Raw genomic sequence first — 17,232 nt, 5'->3', positions numbered from 1 at the left:
TCTTAATCAAATAGGTTATCTTTATTATTGGCAAACATTTTACGTGATGCTTAACATATAAAAAGAGCATAGTGTTAAATAGTGTATTATTTTATAAACAAAGTATGATAGAAAACAAAAGTAACACTGCCTTTTGGTATAATGAATAAACCACAATATGCCTGCAATAATTGATGATATTAAAAACTAAAATAACGTTTATACCGACGTGATTACCGTGTGTGAACCCAGTTGATTCTACAAAGTTACTATGAATTCAATTATGCAAAACGCTAAGTTAAGATATTTACGCGTTTGCTCTTCTTTGTCAGTCGTTAACACCCTTTCGAATTGAAGTCACCAGTATAACGAATTAACCCATTCGCTGTTTCCTGATTGATTGCTCTCTTTATTTGGCGTAACTCTATCAAATTGGCACATGTAATACGCCCCTTCAAACAGTATAACTGCTATCTTCCATTGTGAAAACATGTCCCATTGGTTAATGGTCTCGTATGGTGTTTTCAGCAACGTTGTCAGCAACTTTCGACGGCAAACAAACATCTTGCAAACCAGCCCTAGGTAATTGTCTTCAACCATACATTACAATGTCAACATATTTTCACATAAAATATTTTTAAAAAATCTCCAAACATTCTGATTAATTAAATTAAAACTTACCTTTCTTTTAAGTTAAAAAGTATTTGACAACAAATGGTCGCAAAGCATTAAGGATATTGTTTTGCTATTTTAAATGTAAAGCTTTTACTATTGTTATGACTTGACCGAGGTTCGGCGACCTTTGTGGAAACCGACATGCTTGCTTTAAACTCATGTCTTACTCTAATAACGAAATTGAGATTGTGATTATGAAAACTTATAAACGCAGGTTTTATACCACTTTTTCATATGTAAAAAGGCTTACTTGCGAATCCAAAACAAAATTTTATTGATGTTTTCAAACTTTTCTTCTTGCTCATCTTCAACGTCCCTGTACCCTGCATTTAAGTCGTACAGAACATCGTCTGGCTTTGGTGGTCTCCGCAAATACCTCTGCTGCGTTCTATCGCAATGCTCGTCGCCATTTTTATCTACAGATATATATCCCAGTATCTCCGCCTGATATTGTCGTTGGTTTATTTAAATCCTCTATGTAGCCCGTGTTAAATGTTGCCATAGTCATTGGTATAATAAGATATAAACTTCTTTGTATAAGTATTCCAGCTAGTTGTAATCATTTAAGTTTATTCAAGACAGAAAAAATGATGAACCTTTAGATAGTATCTATAAGGCAAAACGTGAGATTTAATGCAGACAATCCTTAACATGTGTCGCTATAAGTAATGCGCCATAGAAAGAGCTGTTTATAATTTAAGATTTAAGTAGATTTCCTCGCGCGAATTAACAACGACAGTCTTAAGTATTCTATGCTGTGTTGTATGAAAATATTTTAACACGGGAGCAAAATGTATAGGTTGAAAAGCTAAAGAATATCACAATTGCAGATATATCTATATAATTTCGTGTGAAGAATATCACAGTCTAGTTTCAGTGTTGTTATGTTATCTTTGTATGGCGAATTTCTATTTTATCAATGACACTTCATTTCCTTTTATGTATATATTTTTTGACAAATTTAAGTCGATTTACAGTTAAATTTCCCTTTTCTTGCCCTGTTATATTATTAGTTTTGTGGTTTAACTATTATGTATAAAATATCAAATGTCAAATAGTTGTGATACAATCAAACAGGCCGTGTTGTTGATTGTGATACATGTAAATGACAATCTAAAATTTATGGTAGAAAAATAGTTGTTCATGAAAACTGTTCACTTTAAAACCTGATTTGGTCTATATTTAAATTGCCTAATATATCTGCTTTTGAGAAAATCAATAAAATCAAGTCGACCTATTTGCACATAATATGTAAGCGTTCTACAGCGGAGTTAATTTAAACCATGAAGTAATGTATTACCTGTAAATATCTGTGCAACCCGCTAAGACAATATTAGGCCTCTTTGTAATGGGATCCAATATGTAATGAAAACCAGTGTTTGGGTTTCCCAATTTGAAATCCGAGCAGTCGACTGTTCTACTTAAAAGCCAAGATAAGTATATTGAAACACGTTGAAGAAACTGAACAGTTGACTAGGCAATACACATGTCAACAATGTACGGGGTAAAAAATAGTACTAGTCATATACGTTGTTTATTAAATGTTTCTTTGAAAATATTCGCAGATAACAAATAAATGCAAAAGTATTATATAATAACGCAATTGTATTACTAAATGAATAACCAAAGCGCTAATTACAATAAAGTATTTACGATATAAAATGCATATTACACTCTCTCTGTAATTCTCGTAGTGAGTTTCATGTACTCGCGTATCGAAATAATTTGAATCGTTTTATATTTAAGCGATTATCAATGTGGTAATTAACGTTACTGATATCGCAAACGAAAACTTGAGGACATGGTATTAGTAGTGTTCGTTTCTGAAATATGTATATTCAATTTTATTTAACTTAAAAAAGTATTTTAGTTTTATTGTAAATCTTGAAAACTGAAATCCGATTTAAAACATAAACATGTAATGTAAAAAAAGTTAAACCAAATCGATTTAAACGATGCTTGCAATTCATGTAACTGCAAGTTCAAATCCATGTGCGTGAGCACAACAGTGAACTTAAATCGTCCACAGTCATGAGGGTTTTTTTTATCGTAAAGACTATAAAACCTATTCCCATACGTTAAATTATAGTTTCCCCGTTTAGCCGTCGGAGGAAGTATTAGAAACGCAAAAGAAAAGACAAGCAAGAACGACAGAATAATGAAAACAGGCAAAACAGAAAGGTACACCTTGATTCCGTTTAATAAAAATGTGTCAATTTTCGAGTGTTTGCAAATAATTAAAAAAAAGCAAAGTTGTTTCCTGTTTCAATGTTACGTTCGTATGAAATTATATTGATGTTCCTTTTGTTTAAAGCGCTTAGAGGAATTGAATGAATTCAATGCTGATGTAAAGGGAAAGTTGAAACGCATGAAAAATATCAAAGACCAATCCAATACGTGACATAATTATCAGCATGGATGACGGAGGAAGCTACTTGCAACGCTTAAAACAAAGTCGCAGACTACGTCGTTTACCTCATGCTTTCAACGGCATTAGACCCTTTTAGTTATTCGCATTTACTAGTGTAAGAGTTGTGTTCCTTAGCCGGATGTGACGTAATGAGATTATACAAAATCCGCCAGAGAGAAAATTGTACAGTGTCGCTGATAATATCAACGTCTCTTGCACTATCAATATGCGTAAATTGCACAAATATTTCATTTTTGTATATTAAAGCTATCGCTTTTCGCATATTTCATTTAAGAATATTGAAGCGTGAATTAAAATACATTAAACATTCCGTTCAATAACCCTGTGTGTGGCAAGACAAATCCCGCACTGTTATCACTAAACTTTAAACGTAAATATTTTATTAAAATGCCAAATATTGAAAAAAGCGCCGAACGTTTATATTTTAATGGTATTGATCATTGGCATATGATTTGGGCGCTTTTTTACCACTTGGGAACATGACCTTTACCATTAAAAATGGTAATTGAATTGTCAATTCACCCCACCTGCAAAGTTTAGACTTCGCCCACTGGTTGGCAAAAAGAGGTGGAATTCATATAAGCGTATAAAGGGAAGGCTGACAAAATCATTGTTTGTAATGATAATAATTCAACAGATCAAATAAAATTTTACTAGTTATGTCTGAATAAAACATTTGCATGCAAGGAAATGCATTTTTGAAACGATTATATTGTTGTTATTATTTGTTTTTATTAACAACGAACTCGGGAGTAGAACACAATGTAAGAGCTCGGTATGTGGTCATGACAAAAATATCCATATTTGGCACTTCTTCGCGACCATTTTTTGTTAAAAAATTCTCATAAATTGCGCTTATTTCAGAATAACTTAAATTTAACGAACGAAAACAAGTACATGTTGTAATGATGAAAACAAACAACAATTAAATAGATCGATTAACGCATCATATTGTACCTGATTTGAAACTTTATTTTTCTGAAAAAACGTACCTTGTTACACATAAAATAAACTCTCTTGAATAATGTAATTGTTTGATTTAATTGTTTACACAAATGGTGGCACTCTCTGTTGCAGCATTTTTATCCCGGTGTTTTATCGCACCTTTGTTCATCACAACCCGATTATCTCGTTATGATCGGATACTGCCCCGACAATTACAAAGAAAACAAGGTGTCATAAACCCAGGGACCTATACTTGGGTCCCTGCATAAACCACATGTTGCAGACTAGTGTCTGGTAATTAAACACAATTTATGTTACCCCCATGTCATCCCCTTGGCATATTAAGCAGTCATTTTAACCAATTTTTTAAGTCAAAATACTTAACATTTGCTTCAATAAAATATTTTAACATTAAAAAGAATGAAGACATTATCGGAAATGGATTTACAGGAACAAGTGTATATATATTAGCCAGTTTAAACATAATAATACATTGTTTAATAACTATAAATAAATTTAAAAAAAATGTGCAATTTAACTGCTACGCAATTGGGGTATTTAACGGGTACCGGCAAATGTAAACTCCGCTATTACGTGTATAGATTTAAGTACGTTATTTCAGTGTACGAAACACCATGAAAACGAGCAATCACAATAGGGTAAACAATACTTGCGTTAAATAAATTAAATATATAGATTTATTGATCATAAAATGCTCGATTTGTATCACTCCTTATCATTAGTAAAGAGATTTCAATATACATGCAAAGACAGTTCAATTTGCATAATATGCAGAGTTCATTTCCCTATGTATGCTAACATTTATTAATATTGCCATTCAGTGTAAACGAAACAAAAATCCATTCAATGGAAAAGAAAATGATAAAATTTAACAATTGTTATGTTTCCGCTTTTTTAGGGTTTTGATTTACGATTGATTACATGCATCTCTTACACGTTCGATCGCTGATGAACAACAACAATATCCACACCACTTATAATTGTGATTAAATAAATATATGTTTCATTATTTTTTAAACATCATTTATAAAATTCTTACCATAAGAAAGAATACGGCTTATTTAGTTGTTTTGTTTTGTGGGATTTTTAGTATTTAGTCTTCCGATCACGTTCTCTGATGAACAATACCGCTGCTGTATCAGCAGTATAAAACGAATATAAAACTTTCATTAGAAAATAATACATTATTAACAATTAGGTAAATACAAATCTTTTCGTGCACATGTTCAGTCCATTTACATCGTTGAAAAAATATTTTCTAATAAGATTTCTGTTCTCGTTTACAATCGATACACTCGATTATCATCGCATGACGTCACACCAGGGAGATAATTAAAAACCGGCAATAACTGAAAGGGTCTATAGTCTGGATCAATGCAGCAGGCAGTCCATTACTTCGGGTAACGAGTTTTCTACAGGAGACCCTGACAACATTACTGCATTGTCCGAAAAGGAGACGCGCAATTGCTCTGCGGATGGATTTCATGCTCTACGTGATCATATTTCTTGTAGCACAAATAAACAAAAACCTTTAGTAATAGCATCTTTAACAACGATGAGCTATAAATATAATACATGTACATTCAATGCACTTTTATCCAGGAGGTAACTCCGATAAATAAACATACGGAACTCCCCTGTCATTGCTAACACTAGGTGGGGATCAGTTTGTTCTTGTGTGAAGAATATCACAGTCTGGTACGTGTAATTATAGAAGACACAACTTACATTGATTTTCAGACAAAAACTGGGATTCCTGACCCAGATACGCAAAATATATACATGTACGGTACAACCGACGGGGTTTTTACGCACCAAAACCAACAAAGTATAATAACACCAACTATTTACTTGAAAAGAACGGAGTGAACCATGTAAATGTGTAAAATTGTTATGTTATCCACCTGAATATGTTTGCGAAATAGATGAACTTACAGAACAATGATATGGTTTAGTAGTTGTTTATCTTTAACAGGTTGTGTTCTTAGTGTTAGAGTTTTTTACTTTTATCACACGCGAGTTAGAAGGACGAGTTGAAATTCATGCTAAAGAACAGAGAATAACGAATTTTGAATCGGAATTGTGCGTAAGAGTTTTATATTTGAATGTCGCATATTCGTAAATGCGCTGAACAGCATTTGAAATCGATAAAATTGGGATACATCGAAGCGAATTACTGTTTTCATACGTTTAGTATTTTCAAGGCTCTTACCGTTCCTAAATTTACGAGAACGTTATTCCGTTGAGTTATTTCTGGTTGTTATTAGATTTCAAATAGGCAATCCGTAACATAATTTCGTCTTCATTGGATGATTCATCTGTGGAACTAAACATCAATGAACAGATATCCGTTGTAAGTAATGTATTTCCTGACTTTCTTTTAAACCTATTTATTTAAGCTCGATTGCGTAACAAGCCTAAGCTTATATGAAACGCTCTCGAGTCCGTTTCCTTGGTGGCTATTGGGGAGATCTAAAGAACGCTCCCACAGTGGGGATCGAACCCGTGACCTCCCGATCGCTAGGCGGACACCATATCCACTACGCCACGGCGATCTTAATGCGATGTATTTTATTTATGTGTTCTAATCTTTGTGCAACATGCACATTTTCTCCGTACCTCCATTAGAAGGTCTTGTGGACGATCACCATGCAGAAATCGTTTTAATAATTTTAACTAAAAATGGTTCGTCCTAATTTAGACAGGAACACATTTACAAGAAGTAAACGTTCTATAAAAACAATATACAATAAACATATAACTTTTTACGGCTTATCGTTTTAATATGTGTAGTATAAACAACAAAATGTCGTATTTCAAAGTACTTTACACATGTAGTTGGTACGTTTAAATGTCGTAACCGTATTCATTGTTTGTGCAAGGTACTGCATACTGTGCGAACATGTAACCGGCTACTGACAAGGACCCCCAGCAACTTATCGACGCGCGTGTGCAGATATCACAGATTATTGATCAGTGGCTGCAGGACTTAATTTAAGTCGACCAATCAGTGAAAGTGTTGTTCATGAAATACGGGGAAACTGCGTATTTAAAATCCAAGACAGCGATTACATATCCAGTAAAAAAAAAATTATCATTTATTTTTTACGTAAACTTAAAATGATATGTTTTGTATTTGATTCACTCTTAAACCAACGCAGTTTTTACCTTAGTAATTCAATTCATATGCTGGATCATTTTTTCAAATAATGGTCATACCGTATACAATTTATTTTCCCGCAATTTAATGTACGTTAAGTCAATGACGTAACATCCGCTTTCTGTTATTATTTTTGTAATCCTGATGAAGGCGTAAGCCGAAACGTTAATAAAAAGGGAGGAAAAATATTAGTTTTTTGTTGGATGTATCATACTATACGGCATTTAATAGAAATATAGATCCAAACAATTCTCAACATAAACATAGCCAACTTGAATGCTTCACATGGATCTATTTGTTGCACGTATAAAGAAAGGCATTGGTTTTCTATCGCTAGTAATTTATTCTGATGACGAGAATGCAATTAAAATGTATCAGGGAAAGGCTTATCCTTAACTTGATAGGATAGTTAACTAGGGCGAGAAGAAAAAACAAATAATCTTTAAACGGAATGAAGGATATTCTTCAATTGGGGGATTTCAATAAATAAACTTCAACGTGCATTGAACACGATTTAAAGATGTACCTTAAAGATGCAGAAGTGTTTTATTTGTGATATGAACGAAACTTCTTGTCTTGCAAGAAGAGATAAAAAATATTTGTCTTTTATTTTGCGCCATATATGATTAAAATAAAAGTCATAAGAGTATTCCCATTTTCGATAGATTATTAACTTTGACTTTTTTTAATGTCGGCTATTTAAAACGGTGCGACATAAATAGTTTACAATGGTTAATTTATTATAAACGAATCAGACTTATCAAACATGGTCTCCATCTTATATAACATTCGTGTTTATAATACATGTTAGAAATGATGTCCTGTATGACTGATACACATGATTATTTTTTTGTTGAAGTTTATTCATTTTTAGACAAAAATAGGAACCAACTCTTAACAATACGAAGATTCATGAACCATATTAAAGAATAAAAAACTGTTACTATTCCGTTGTCGTTTGATTAAGGAAAAGAATGAGTTGTCTATACAATACATGACCATATACATACAACACAATACGTGTATTAATATGATAAACCAAAATGTAGTAGAAAAATAATACCACAAGTGAAGCAAATATATAACTAGAAATAAATTGAAAGTGTGTTATGTTTACTTTTTATTATCAATCAAAAACAACACCGACGATCATCGACACGCAGGTCGAAGTATATAAATAGATTATTATCTATTAAAACTAAACCAAACAAGTACAAAACGGGTGGTTTTCTACATACGCCGAACGAGGATCATTTATACTTGATGCAAATATCCAGTAAATGCGCACCAGCAGTTAGATTCCTAGTTGTATAATTCATGTTATTTACCAGGTTCAGTAAAGGCTTGAATGTAGACAAAAGTGTTGCATTTTACGAGACTTGACTGAACCAATATGTATAATCGTACAAAAAATGTTCTTATAAATTCTCTATGTTAAAGCAATGTAGTTGGCAGACAATTGAATGAGTCTTCATGTATGCATCTATATGTGTACATATATAACAACCGTGATGCCTTTTGTAAATTAATTTCATTCATCTAAAAGCACTGTCATGACCACGGGAACCTTATTTGTTGGACCTATCAAAACTGTGCTTGTCAGGTAACTCCTATCTAATTGCTTGGTTAATGTTAGCGTTTTTAATTTATTAATGTTTAAACAAGTTTTCTCAACTACTAATGACTAGTCTGAGATTAATGTTTAACTATATAGTCAATTAAAGGCATTCACAAGGTACACCAAGGAAAAGGAATCATTAATATTTTAACAAAGATTTAACAAACGATAATTATAATGCTCTATGACAAACACTTGCAATAGTAAAAAGCATACTTACTACGAAAATTGACTTAACGGTGATTATGAACAGTTTTTGTTTGTAAATTGTTGATCAAGTGATTTATTTTTATATGAACAGCATGAAGTATGAGTTAGTAACTACCAAGATTATTGAAGCTAGAAGTACAACAGATCATGAACGCATGAAACTTGTTATAATCACCAAACTATGAAATAAACAAGTTGGTGGTTACAAATAATTAAATTTGAAGGACAGTGTTCATAGTTTAACAGTGTCCACAAACTCAAATAATGTCTTCTCACATATTTAAATTAAGCTAAAACCCAAATAATACCACACATATATATTCTAAATTTGTCCATTTTCAGCTTACTAAAATTTTAACTACACTATTTGAAAATACATGAAACGGTATCGTATATTATTGATTCGATTTGAGTTTTTAAGTTTACAATTGTGTTTCTGCTACTTCGTCATAGTTATACCTTATATCTAAACTTATGAACTGGTTGCCCATACCATCGACAGCTGGAGTAATAAGTTTGTAATCGTCGTCTTCAATATCCTCAGCATTATAATAATTTCCCACAAAACAACCCCTTAGAGTAACGAACCTAATGATATCAAATTTTCTCATCATGCTCAATTCTAGTTTAATTTCTAAAAATAATTCACTGTGAGCTTCGAAAGCGAAGAGCATTCGCAACTGCACAGTCTGATTAAAGTTAGAGATATTTCTAAGTACACGTCGTAGCGCATTTGGAGTAATCATCCATGGGCAGGTTATTATTCGTATCTTTTCTAAGTTTATGAAGGTCGGAAACGCTTCTGACAACAACGCTATATTGTCTACTCCGACAATAGTTGCACTCTTTATACTCCGCAGTCCAAATAATGCTTCGAATATTTCAACAGTGTCGTTGCTTTTACACCATATTGATAATGATGATATGTTGCTTGGAACTTCCAACTTAGGTACAATTATTTTTGCATTTTCAGTTTCATTTTCCTGAAAAATGTTTTCATGACAGATTGACAGTTTGCACAACACTGGATAATTACTTACAAACCGCTCTTTAGAATTGTCGATCATATTTAAGCTTTGTTTAATAAACTCTGTCATGTATCTCCGCACCACTGAACTTCCTTTTTTAGGTTTACCAAGTGTTAATCCTGCAGGAAGACAATCTGTGATAACAGAGACCAATACCTCTGTCATACCGAAATAATCAACTATTTTATACTTCTTTGTACCCTCGTCTTTGATTTGCATCAAAAATTTCTCTGGTGAACATGAAAACCATTCTGGGCATATGATTAACTCTGGCGTCTTATTTTCTATCATTTTGCAAACACGCATGTCACATTTTATCGGGTGGTTAAATTTTGACAACATTATCGCAAAGGCACGTAGCGATGACGAGGAACATATGATTGGATCAAATTTTATTAATCGTATTGCTGGAGGCAATTTTAAATCACAGCACAATTCCATAGTGCTGATGATAAGTTCCTCCAGACAGTTTAGAGTTGGTAATATAAACGAAAGTAATCGAGCGTTTGGAATTCCTGTCATGGACAATCTTCTTATTGGTGACCCTCGCAAAGCTTCATGAACACCGTGACCGAAACCGAAACATTTCAGACCGATTCCAGACGTTTCGCACATATATGACATTCCTACTTTATGCCTATCAAGGAAAGGTCCGTTAAACATGCCTGTTTGGTTGTCGACATTTTCATATCTGTGATCATCAAATATATCGATATTGCAATATATGTGATGATCGCTGTTCAGTAAATGCCTTAACATTGGTAAGGAATAAACACCATCGCGCACATGTAACTGCTCAATGGAAGGCGGCAATCGAAGAGTATCGTCAGGTAACGACTGTCCTTCATTCAGTAATGCCAGTCTTTTTAGCTTTCTTAGTGTATATAAACTGTCAGTTGGAAAAGACACATGTCCGCGCAGAATAATGACTTCTAAATTGTAGCATGCTGACAAGTCCAACACACCATAATCCCCATCTAATTCTAAACATTCTAGACAATGGGCAGATAAAGTAATGATATCCTGTAATTCATATTTTCGAATCTCAGTAACACTGCTGTTTAAACTCAGAAATTTGACGTTTGACTTGTTTGCCAATAAAATTCGTGCTAAATCTTTAGCGTCAGTTTCCGTGTAATTTGAGTACGTATGATCGATGTAATAAAAATTAAAATAGAACAGAAATAGACGAATGTCAGTAGCACTATAATTGTTTGATATTGCCTCTTTATAGCCCGCCAGTATTATATTCTGTGTAGTTCTCCCCAAATGCGAGAGCGAACTACAAGTTGTATTCATTACAAAAGACAGTTTCTCGGCTACTTTTATATTAAGACCACAGAGAAATCTGAATATTTGAGAAATGTCTATGTGCAAATTTCCGAATTTGAAAATGTGTCCAACTATGACATCCTGAATGACCTGGGGGTTGTTTGCTATATAATACGCTGCTAAAAACTCCTGCATCGATTTATGCACAAAACTATATATTGATTTTATCATGGCGATAGACATGTGTTTTCGTTGTGATAGAATACCCGATATCAGTGCACATTCTTTCTGTTCCTTTGACAAGTATTTCATCAATTCGTTGTTGCCAAACACTAATGAAATCTCCTGTTTGTACGAGAATAAAAGCGCAAACGCAACTCTGGAAAGCGCTTCTATCAACGCAACATTTGCAAAGCAATACAAAGTTTTTCTGAAACACTTAAATGGAGGGTATCCGAAAAAGGCTGGCATTTTCGACATTTTTTTTAGTAAACAATCGAGTATATGGCTGTATATTTCGCATCTTGATCCTTTGAGATATAGCCCGTCGGCCCACAAACAAAGGTTCAGTGTGAGCATTGTAGGGGAAGAGAGTAAGTCAACCAGCTGATGGTTTACTATATAGCTATTAAATTCGCTCTGTTTGATGTCCTTATTATTATTGAAAAGGCAACCAATTATTCTTTCGCACAGCAAATCTGGATTATCGACACCTTCAATTTCTAAAAGAATGTCAATGTGTGAGTCGATGATTCGTTCATCCGTCATTTTCCATGGACGAGTTGTTATAAGCAACGTACATAAAAAGTTGCTACTTGCCATCAAAGGTATTGCAAGCTGCCCGTAAGGATCTGACCATTCGTCTAGACCGTCCAGAACCACGAGACATCTATATTTTCGCATGATGTACTGGAGAAGTTTGTAGATGACCCCGCGATATTCGTCAGTGTAAATCGTGTCAATTAGTTGAGCTTTGATCATTCGTACTATATCACGCTGATCCATAGAATCTCTGAGTGTGACGAAAAAGACAAAATCGAAAACATTAAGCGTCTGCACGTCAACAAATCGTACTGTGCTCTTTAAATGTTGTGACGACGATTTCTGCCCTAACCAGTCCAAAGTTAAATTTGTGGCAAATGTGGATTTTCCAACGCCAGGCTCCCCTTGGATGAATATGCGCCCATTTAATTTTTCATCTTTGTAAAAAATCCCAGCATAGCAGTCAACTTTTGTTTTCGCTGAGTTATGTCTGGAAATTTGTCTTACAGCTGGGAAACTGTATAACTCTCGTATATTTCGGTTGATGCTTGGCACAAGCGGTGAAATCGGCACGTCGCTTAATGCCTTCTCGTAATGATGAATCAAACGATAAAAAAACTCTGGAAAAAAAGGAACGTATTGATAAGAAAATAATATTATGTAACAAACAGTAAATAACACTAGATGTATCATTGAATGTGATAGCTATCTCCAACATACCACTAACAAAGATATAGAAGTTTGAAAATCTGTACAATTGTTTTGCTTTTGATGAAGTTTTATAACCTTAACCGTATCAGTGTTTATTAGAGCGCGACAAATCAAAGATGTCTTTCATTCGATCAACACCTTTAATCTGATGTCAACAAATGTGTCGCGAATTATTACACTGTTTTATATGAAGCCTGAGGCATGTCATGGGGATAAAGGTCGGACAACAAAGGCTACCTAACCAATTGAGCAACCAAGTAAAAAAATATGGTCATTATATTTATTTATTTATTTATTTATTATTTTTTGTCATTTAAACCTATGTGTGTCACAGTGCATTTAAAGAAAATGAAAACAAACATCATTGAAAAAGTAACTTATTCTATAAAAACAAATAAATATTTTGCTCTTGGTAATTTATTTATAACATTAGGTTTGTAAATAGATATTGTTTAACAATTCAGAAAATCATGTTATCCCATTTTCAACGCGACATTGACGGTATTACACCTTATGAAATATACTAGCCTATATTCAACACTGTGGGATATACCTGTCGCGTGCACGGACTATTTTTTACTTTACCACTGAATGATTTTTTATGAGAAATAAAGTCGAGAAAACTTTAGCTTCAAAATTATACGACATTCAACCTTTAAATCTAGTCATATGAAATAATTTTTCGCCATCCGTATAATGATGAATCAGCTGAAAATGACACTTATTACATCATTATCCCCCAAAAAAATTTGACGATTTATTATAAACGCAACTTATTTCACATGTACATGTACTGTATATCGACATATTTGAATTGTCAATTTATCACATTTTCCTTATTTCGTGTAATGTGCATTGTTTATAACCCATGCATATACTTTTGAGATTTAAGAATGTACAACAAGCTATACAAATATCGCACAATTCATAAATAATCTGCAATATTTGCTTCCCGATTTAATTCACGTTAGGCATAGAGCTGTGTAAAGTATAAGATGGTAAAAATAGCACCACACTGGAATTCGGAACGTCCCATTTTGTACACGGGTATTCCTCATGTATTTGTTGTGTAATGGAATGTTTTCATTCTTTGTGTATTTATATATTAAATTATTTTCTTGTACAATAAGCGCATTTACCATAGACAAATAAAAAAATGTGCAAGTTTAAACATAATTATGTTTGTATGCAGAAATCGGCAAATGCAACCGAGTTTACCAACGGCTATTATTTGATAAACTGCTCCGGTTCATTTTAACAGCAGTAATGTAGAGTACATGACGTAACGTGTAACGAAGAAGAAAGTTTATAGAGTTCGTAAACTCATTTGAATATAGCGATAGGATGGCATAAGGGTCTTTATTTAACTATGCTAAAATAATTATTAAAGACCCTATATGCAAAATCGTCAATTATTGAGTTAAATGGATTATTAGATGGATTTTAAAGGATAATTAAAGGTAAGATACTAGTTCGAACATGTTTTGCATTTTTGTACTTTTGTCGTTCCCTGTTCTCGGGAAAATGATTTTAACATGGACGCCATTGATGCATCTGATCACACACGGCATACCCATAACATTATATAAAAATACGTTCTGCGCGTACTTAAATTCGTCGTCCGAAGTCGGAAAACGTATTGCCCTGTATATTAGGTCAAATAAAGTGTCAGTCGCTGTTTACTCGTCGAAATTGTCAAGGTCGTCGACGGTGTACATGTATGTTGACATCGACATGATTTTGTCAGGAAGCAATCGCCGCCATATTGGATTTTGATCATTCTCTTTCGAAAATAAAATGAATTGCAGTAAAGTAAAATCTTCTTTTTGCGGTCGTAATGTGTTACAATTCGGATACTGCGTAAAATTGAATCGAGGCATATGGTGATATTTTTACTTGTTTTACAGTTTGTGTGTGAATTTTTAAGACTATTTTGCGTACCAGAACAAATACATTTATATCACTACGCATGGTTACATTCGTTAGATTTTAAGCGCTTTTAAGACTGAATTAAAATTATTGTTAAGGTTATTAGATCTATTTATGTTAAATGTCACGTTGAAAAAAATCAAATGGGATAAATAGAATACTAGGATTAGCGTTGAATACAGAGAAGTTTATGTTGCTCGGCTCGAACACCGAAAGCGCTCGCCAAGGCTCGCGCTCCCGGCGTTCTAAGCCTCGCAACATAAACTTCTCTGTATTCAACGCTAACCTAGTATTCTCTATGTCTTATTTATATGTGTGTATTCTATCCTATAAATTGTAAAATCATAATTTCATAAAACAATATTGTATTTAATGTAATAATTGTCTATAACCTGATACATTTTTATATAATAAAATATATGTTTTAATATGGAGATTCTAGTATCTTAAATTGTATAGATACAGAAAAATAATACAATCAAAGTTAAAGCACACCAAAAATCATTAGCGTCACACATCAACCGTCTATTTTGGACTTCAAAACTACACGTGTAAGGTACATCTGTTTCATATTTGTATTGACGTAGTAAAGGTATTAGTAAAACCACAACCCTAATATGCATACCTTTTATATTGCGATCAGTGGCTTGACTGTCACTGTCCAACATAACTTGACCGATACGAGTAATTGCAGATTTTTCGGCAGAAGTGATTTTGTCAATACCTCGTTGTGTGTGTTCATCGATTTCCTTTTGACAGTAAGACATTTTAGACTGAATTTCCATCAAGGCCTTTAAAAGTTGTTGGGATATTTGCTTTCCCGAGTTAACAGCAACCTGCTTTGACATTTCAAGCGTCTCTTGTGCTTCTTTTAGTATTCTTCCCATCTCCATGTGGCTGATTGTTAGGCTGTCATTTTGTAACTAAATTAGAAAAAATACTGATTACAAAAATTGTCAGCTTCAACTTTTACATAACATGTTAAAGCAAATGTATATTTTACCTATACAACATAAATTGTGTGCGGTTACATGAATATCTTTAAAGATTGTCTGGTATTAGCTTCATTAATAACGCATCATCCGTGATCTGGCGTCCCGAAAAACCTTCTGCTCAATCGATTTAAGTTTTAAATATTCGTCAGTATACTTAATAGTTATACATATAATTACACGTAGGTTTAGTAATGTTGTTTCCTTGCCTGTACATTTGATATTGATCTTACCTGTTGCAGTTTTATTAGCGCTTTTTGAGCAGTTGAGTCGTGAATGAGACACTGTGAATCGGCCAGAAGAGCCGTCAAAGTCAAGAAATAACCATGGAGAACAGTCCCATTGACAGTACAATCCGGTGAGTGTCGGACATCTCTGCCTATCTGGCGCGCCTACGAAAAAGAAATAGTTATTCACATACAAGTTAAGATAAACATAGTGTTATGTTTACGAACAAAAAACATATGTTTGTTGTTATGTCGGTTTTCATATGTAGTATTTACTATTGTTAATTTATACTATGGAATAATAATAGAAACCATCATTTTATCATTTTACACCTAGCCTGACACTACTTTGTTGTTGGTTTTCTAGATTATCGGATACAAAAGATACCAGTAGATCTAAGATACTCCTCGAATGCAGTTAACCCAACAAAGAATAATTGACAAGATTTAGTGTTTTGAAAATAACATAAACATTCTAAAAACCGTGAGTAGAATACACATCGCAATAAACAAATGGAACGTTCTAACGAATGCTGCTATTGCGTACATGCTACATAACTCATAGGAGAATGACCCAATTTATTATTCGAACATACTACCAAAGATAAAGCAGACACTTTATTTTTGTCAATGGCATTTTCTTGTTTGATTGTTATGCTTTGGTTATATCGCGAAAACGTTATATATCACCTGATTATGCTGTTCATTTGAGATACAAATCTCTAATTAGTGTAATTTAGACACAATGTTTTATTCGGGGAGCAGTTATGTAGATATACATTTGGCTTTTTCGGATAACTATGCATAACATTTTGTACAACTTCTTGCATTTGGTCACAGAATGAGATGAACGCCAACCGTTATTGCAGTGGATGATGATTTCAATAATTTATTGTGATTGTTAAAGGCTGCTGTTGCAATTAATTGTATGTTACCTTTGTTAAATAATGCCACAGCAATGTCTCGAAAACATTTTTTTCAAGCGGCTTACGGAATGCTTAATGAAATGTCTGTTTTATGTTTGTACAAACTACAGTATGCACTGTTTAATTAAACATGCACTCAAAACTATATCAAAGTCAAAGTAGACCAACACTCCTTTTATCCTCTTTTTAATCGAAAGTATGACAAATGAAAAATATACAAACAAAATTGAGATAATCATATCATCACTATATTGCGAATAAATTATGTTGAAGCTATCATAATAAATCAATATTATAATCTAAAAATCAAAATTAACCAAAGAATACTAAATGTCAATAAAAATCA

At 33.2% G+C, this 17,232-nt stretch overlaps 1 protein-coding gene across 2 annotated transcripts in view; it reads right to left on the bottom strand.

The window, feature by feature from the left end:
- Positions 1 to 8,318: 8,318 nt before the first annotated feature.
- Positions 8,319 to 17,232, bottom strand: part of LOC127844848 (uncharacterized) — a 36,653-nt gene continuing 27,739 nt past the window's right edge. For both annotated transcript variants that reach the window (XM_052375371.1, XM_052375370.1), the window contains 3 exons: positions 15,967 to 16,125; positions 15,367 to 15,664; positions 8,319 to 12,721 (listed from right to left, as the gene is read on the bottom strand). In XM_052375371.1, coding sequence (XP_052231331.1) covers positions 9,462 to 12,721; positions 15,367 to 15,634 — 3,528 coding nt within the window. In that variant the 5' untranslated portion in view covers positions 15,635 to 15,664; positions 15,967 to 16,125 and the 3' untranslated portion in view covers positions 8,319 to 9,461. The remainder of the gene's footprint in view (positions 12,722 to 15,366; positions 15,665 to 15,966; positions 16,126 to 17,232) is intronic.

This window comes from Dreissena polymorpha, chromosome 9 (genome assembly GCF_020536995.1).
Source record: "Dreissena polymorpha isolate Duluth1 chromosome 9, UMN_Dpol_1.0, whole genome shotgun sequence".
NCBI classification, from domain to species: Eukaryota; Metazoa; Mollusca; class Bivalvia; order Myida; family Dreissenidae; genus Dreissena; species Dreissena polymorpha.
The sequence above is the reverse complement of the archived record's forward strand: the minus strand, read 5'-3'. Positions and strand labels throughout refer to the sequence as shown.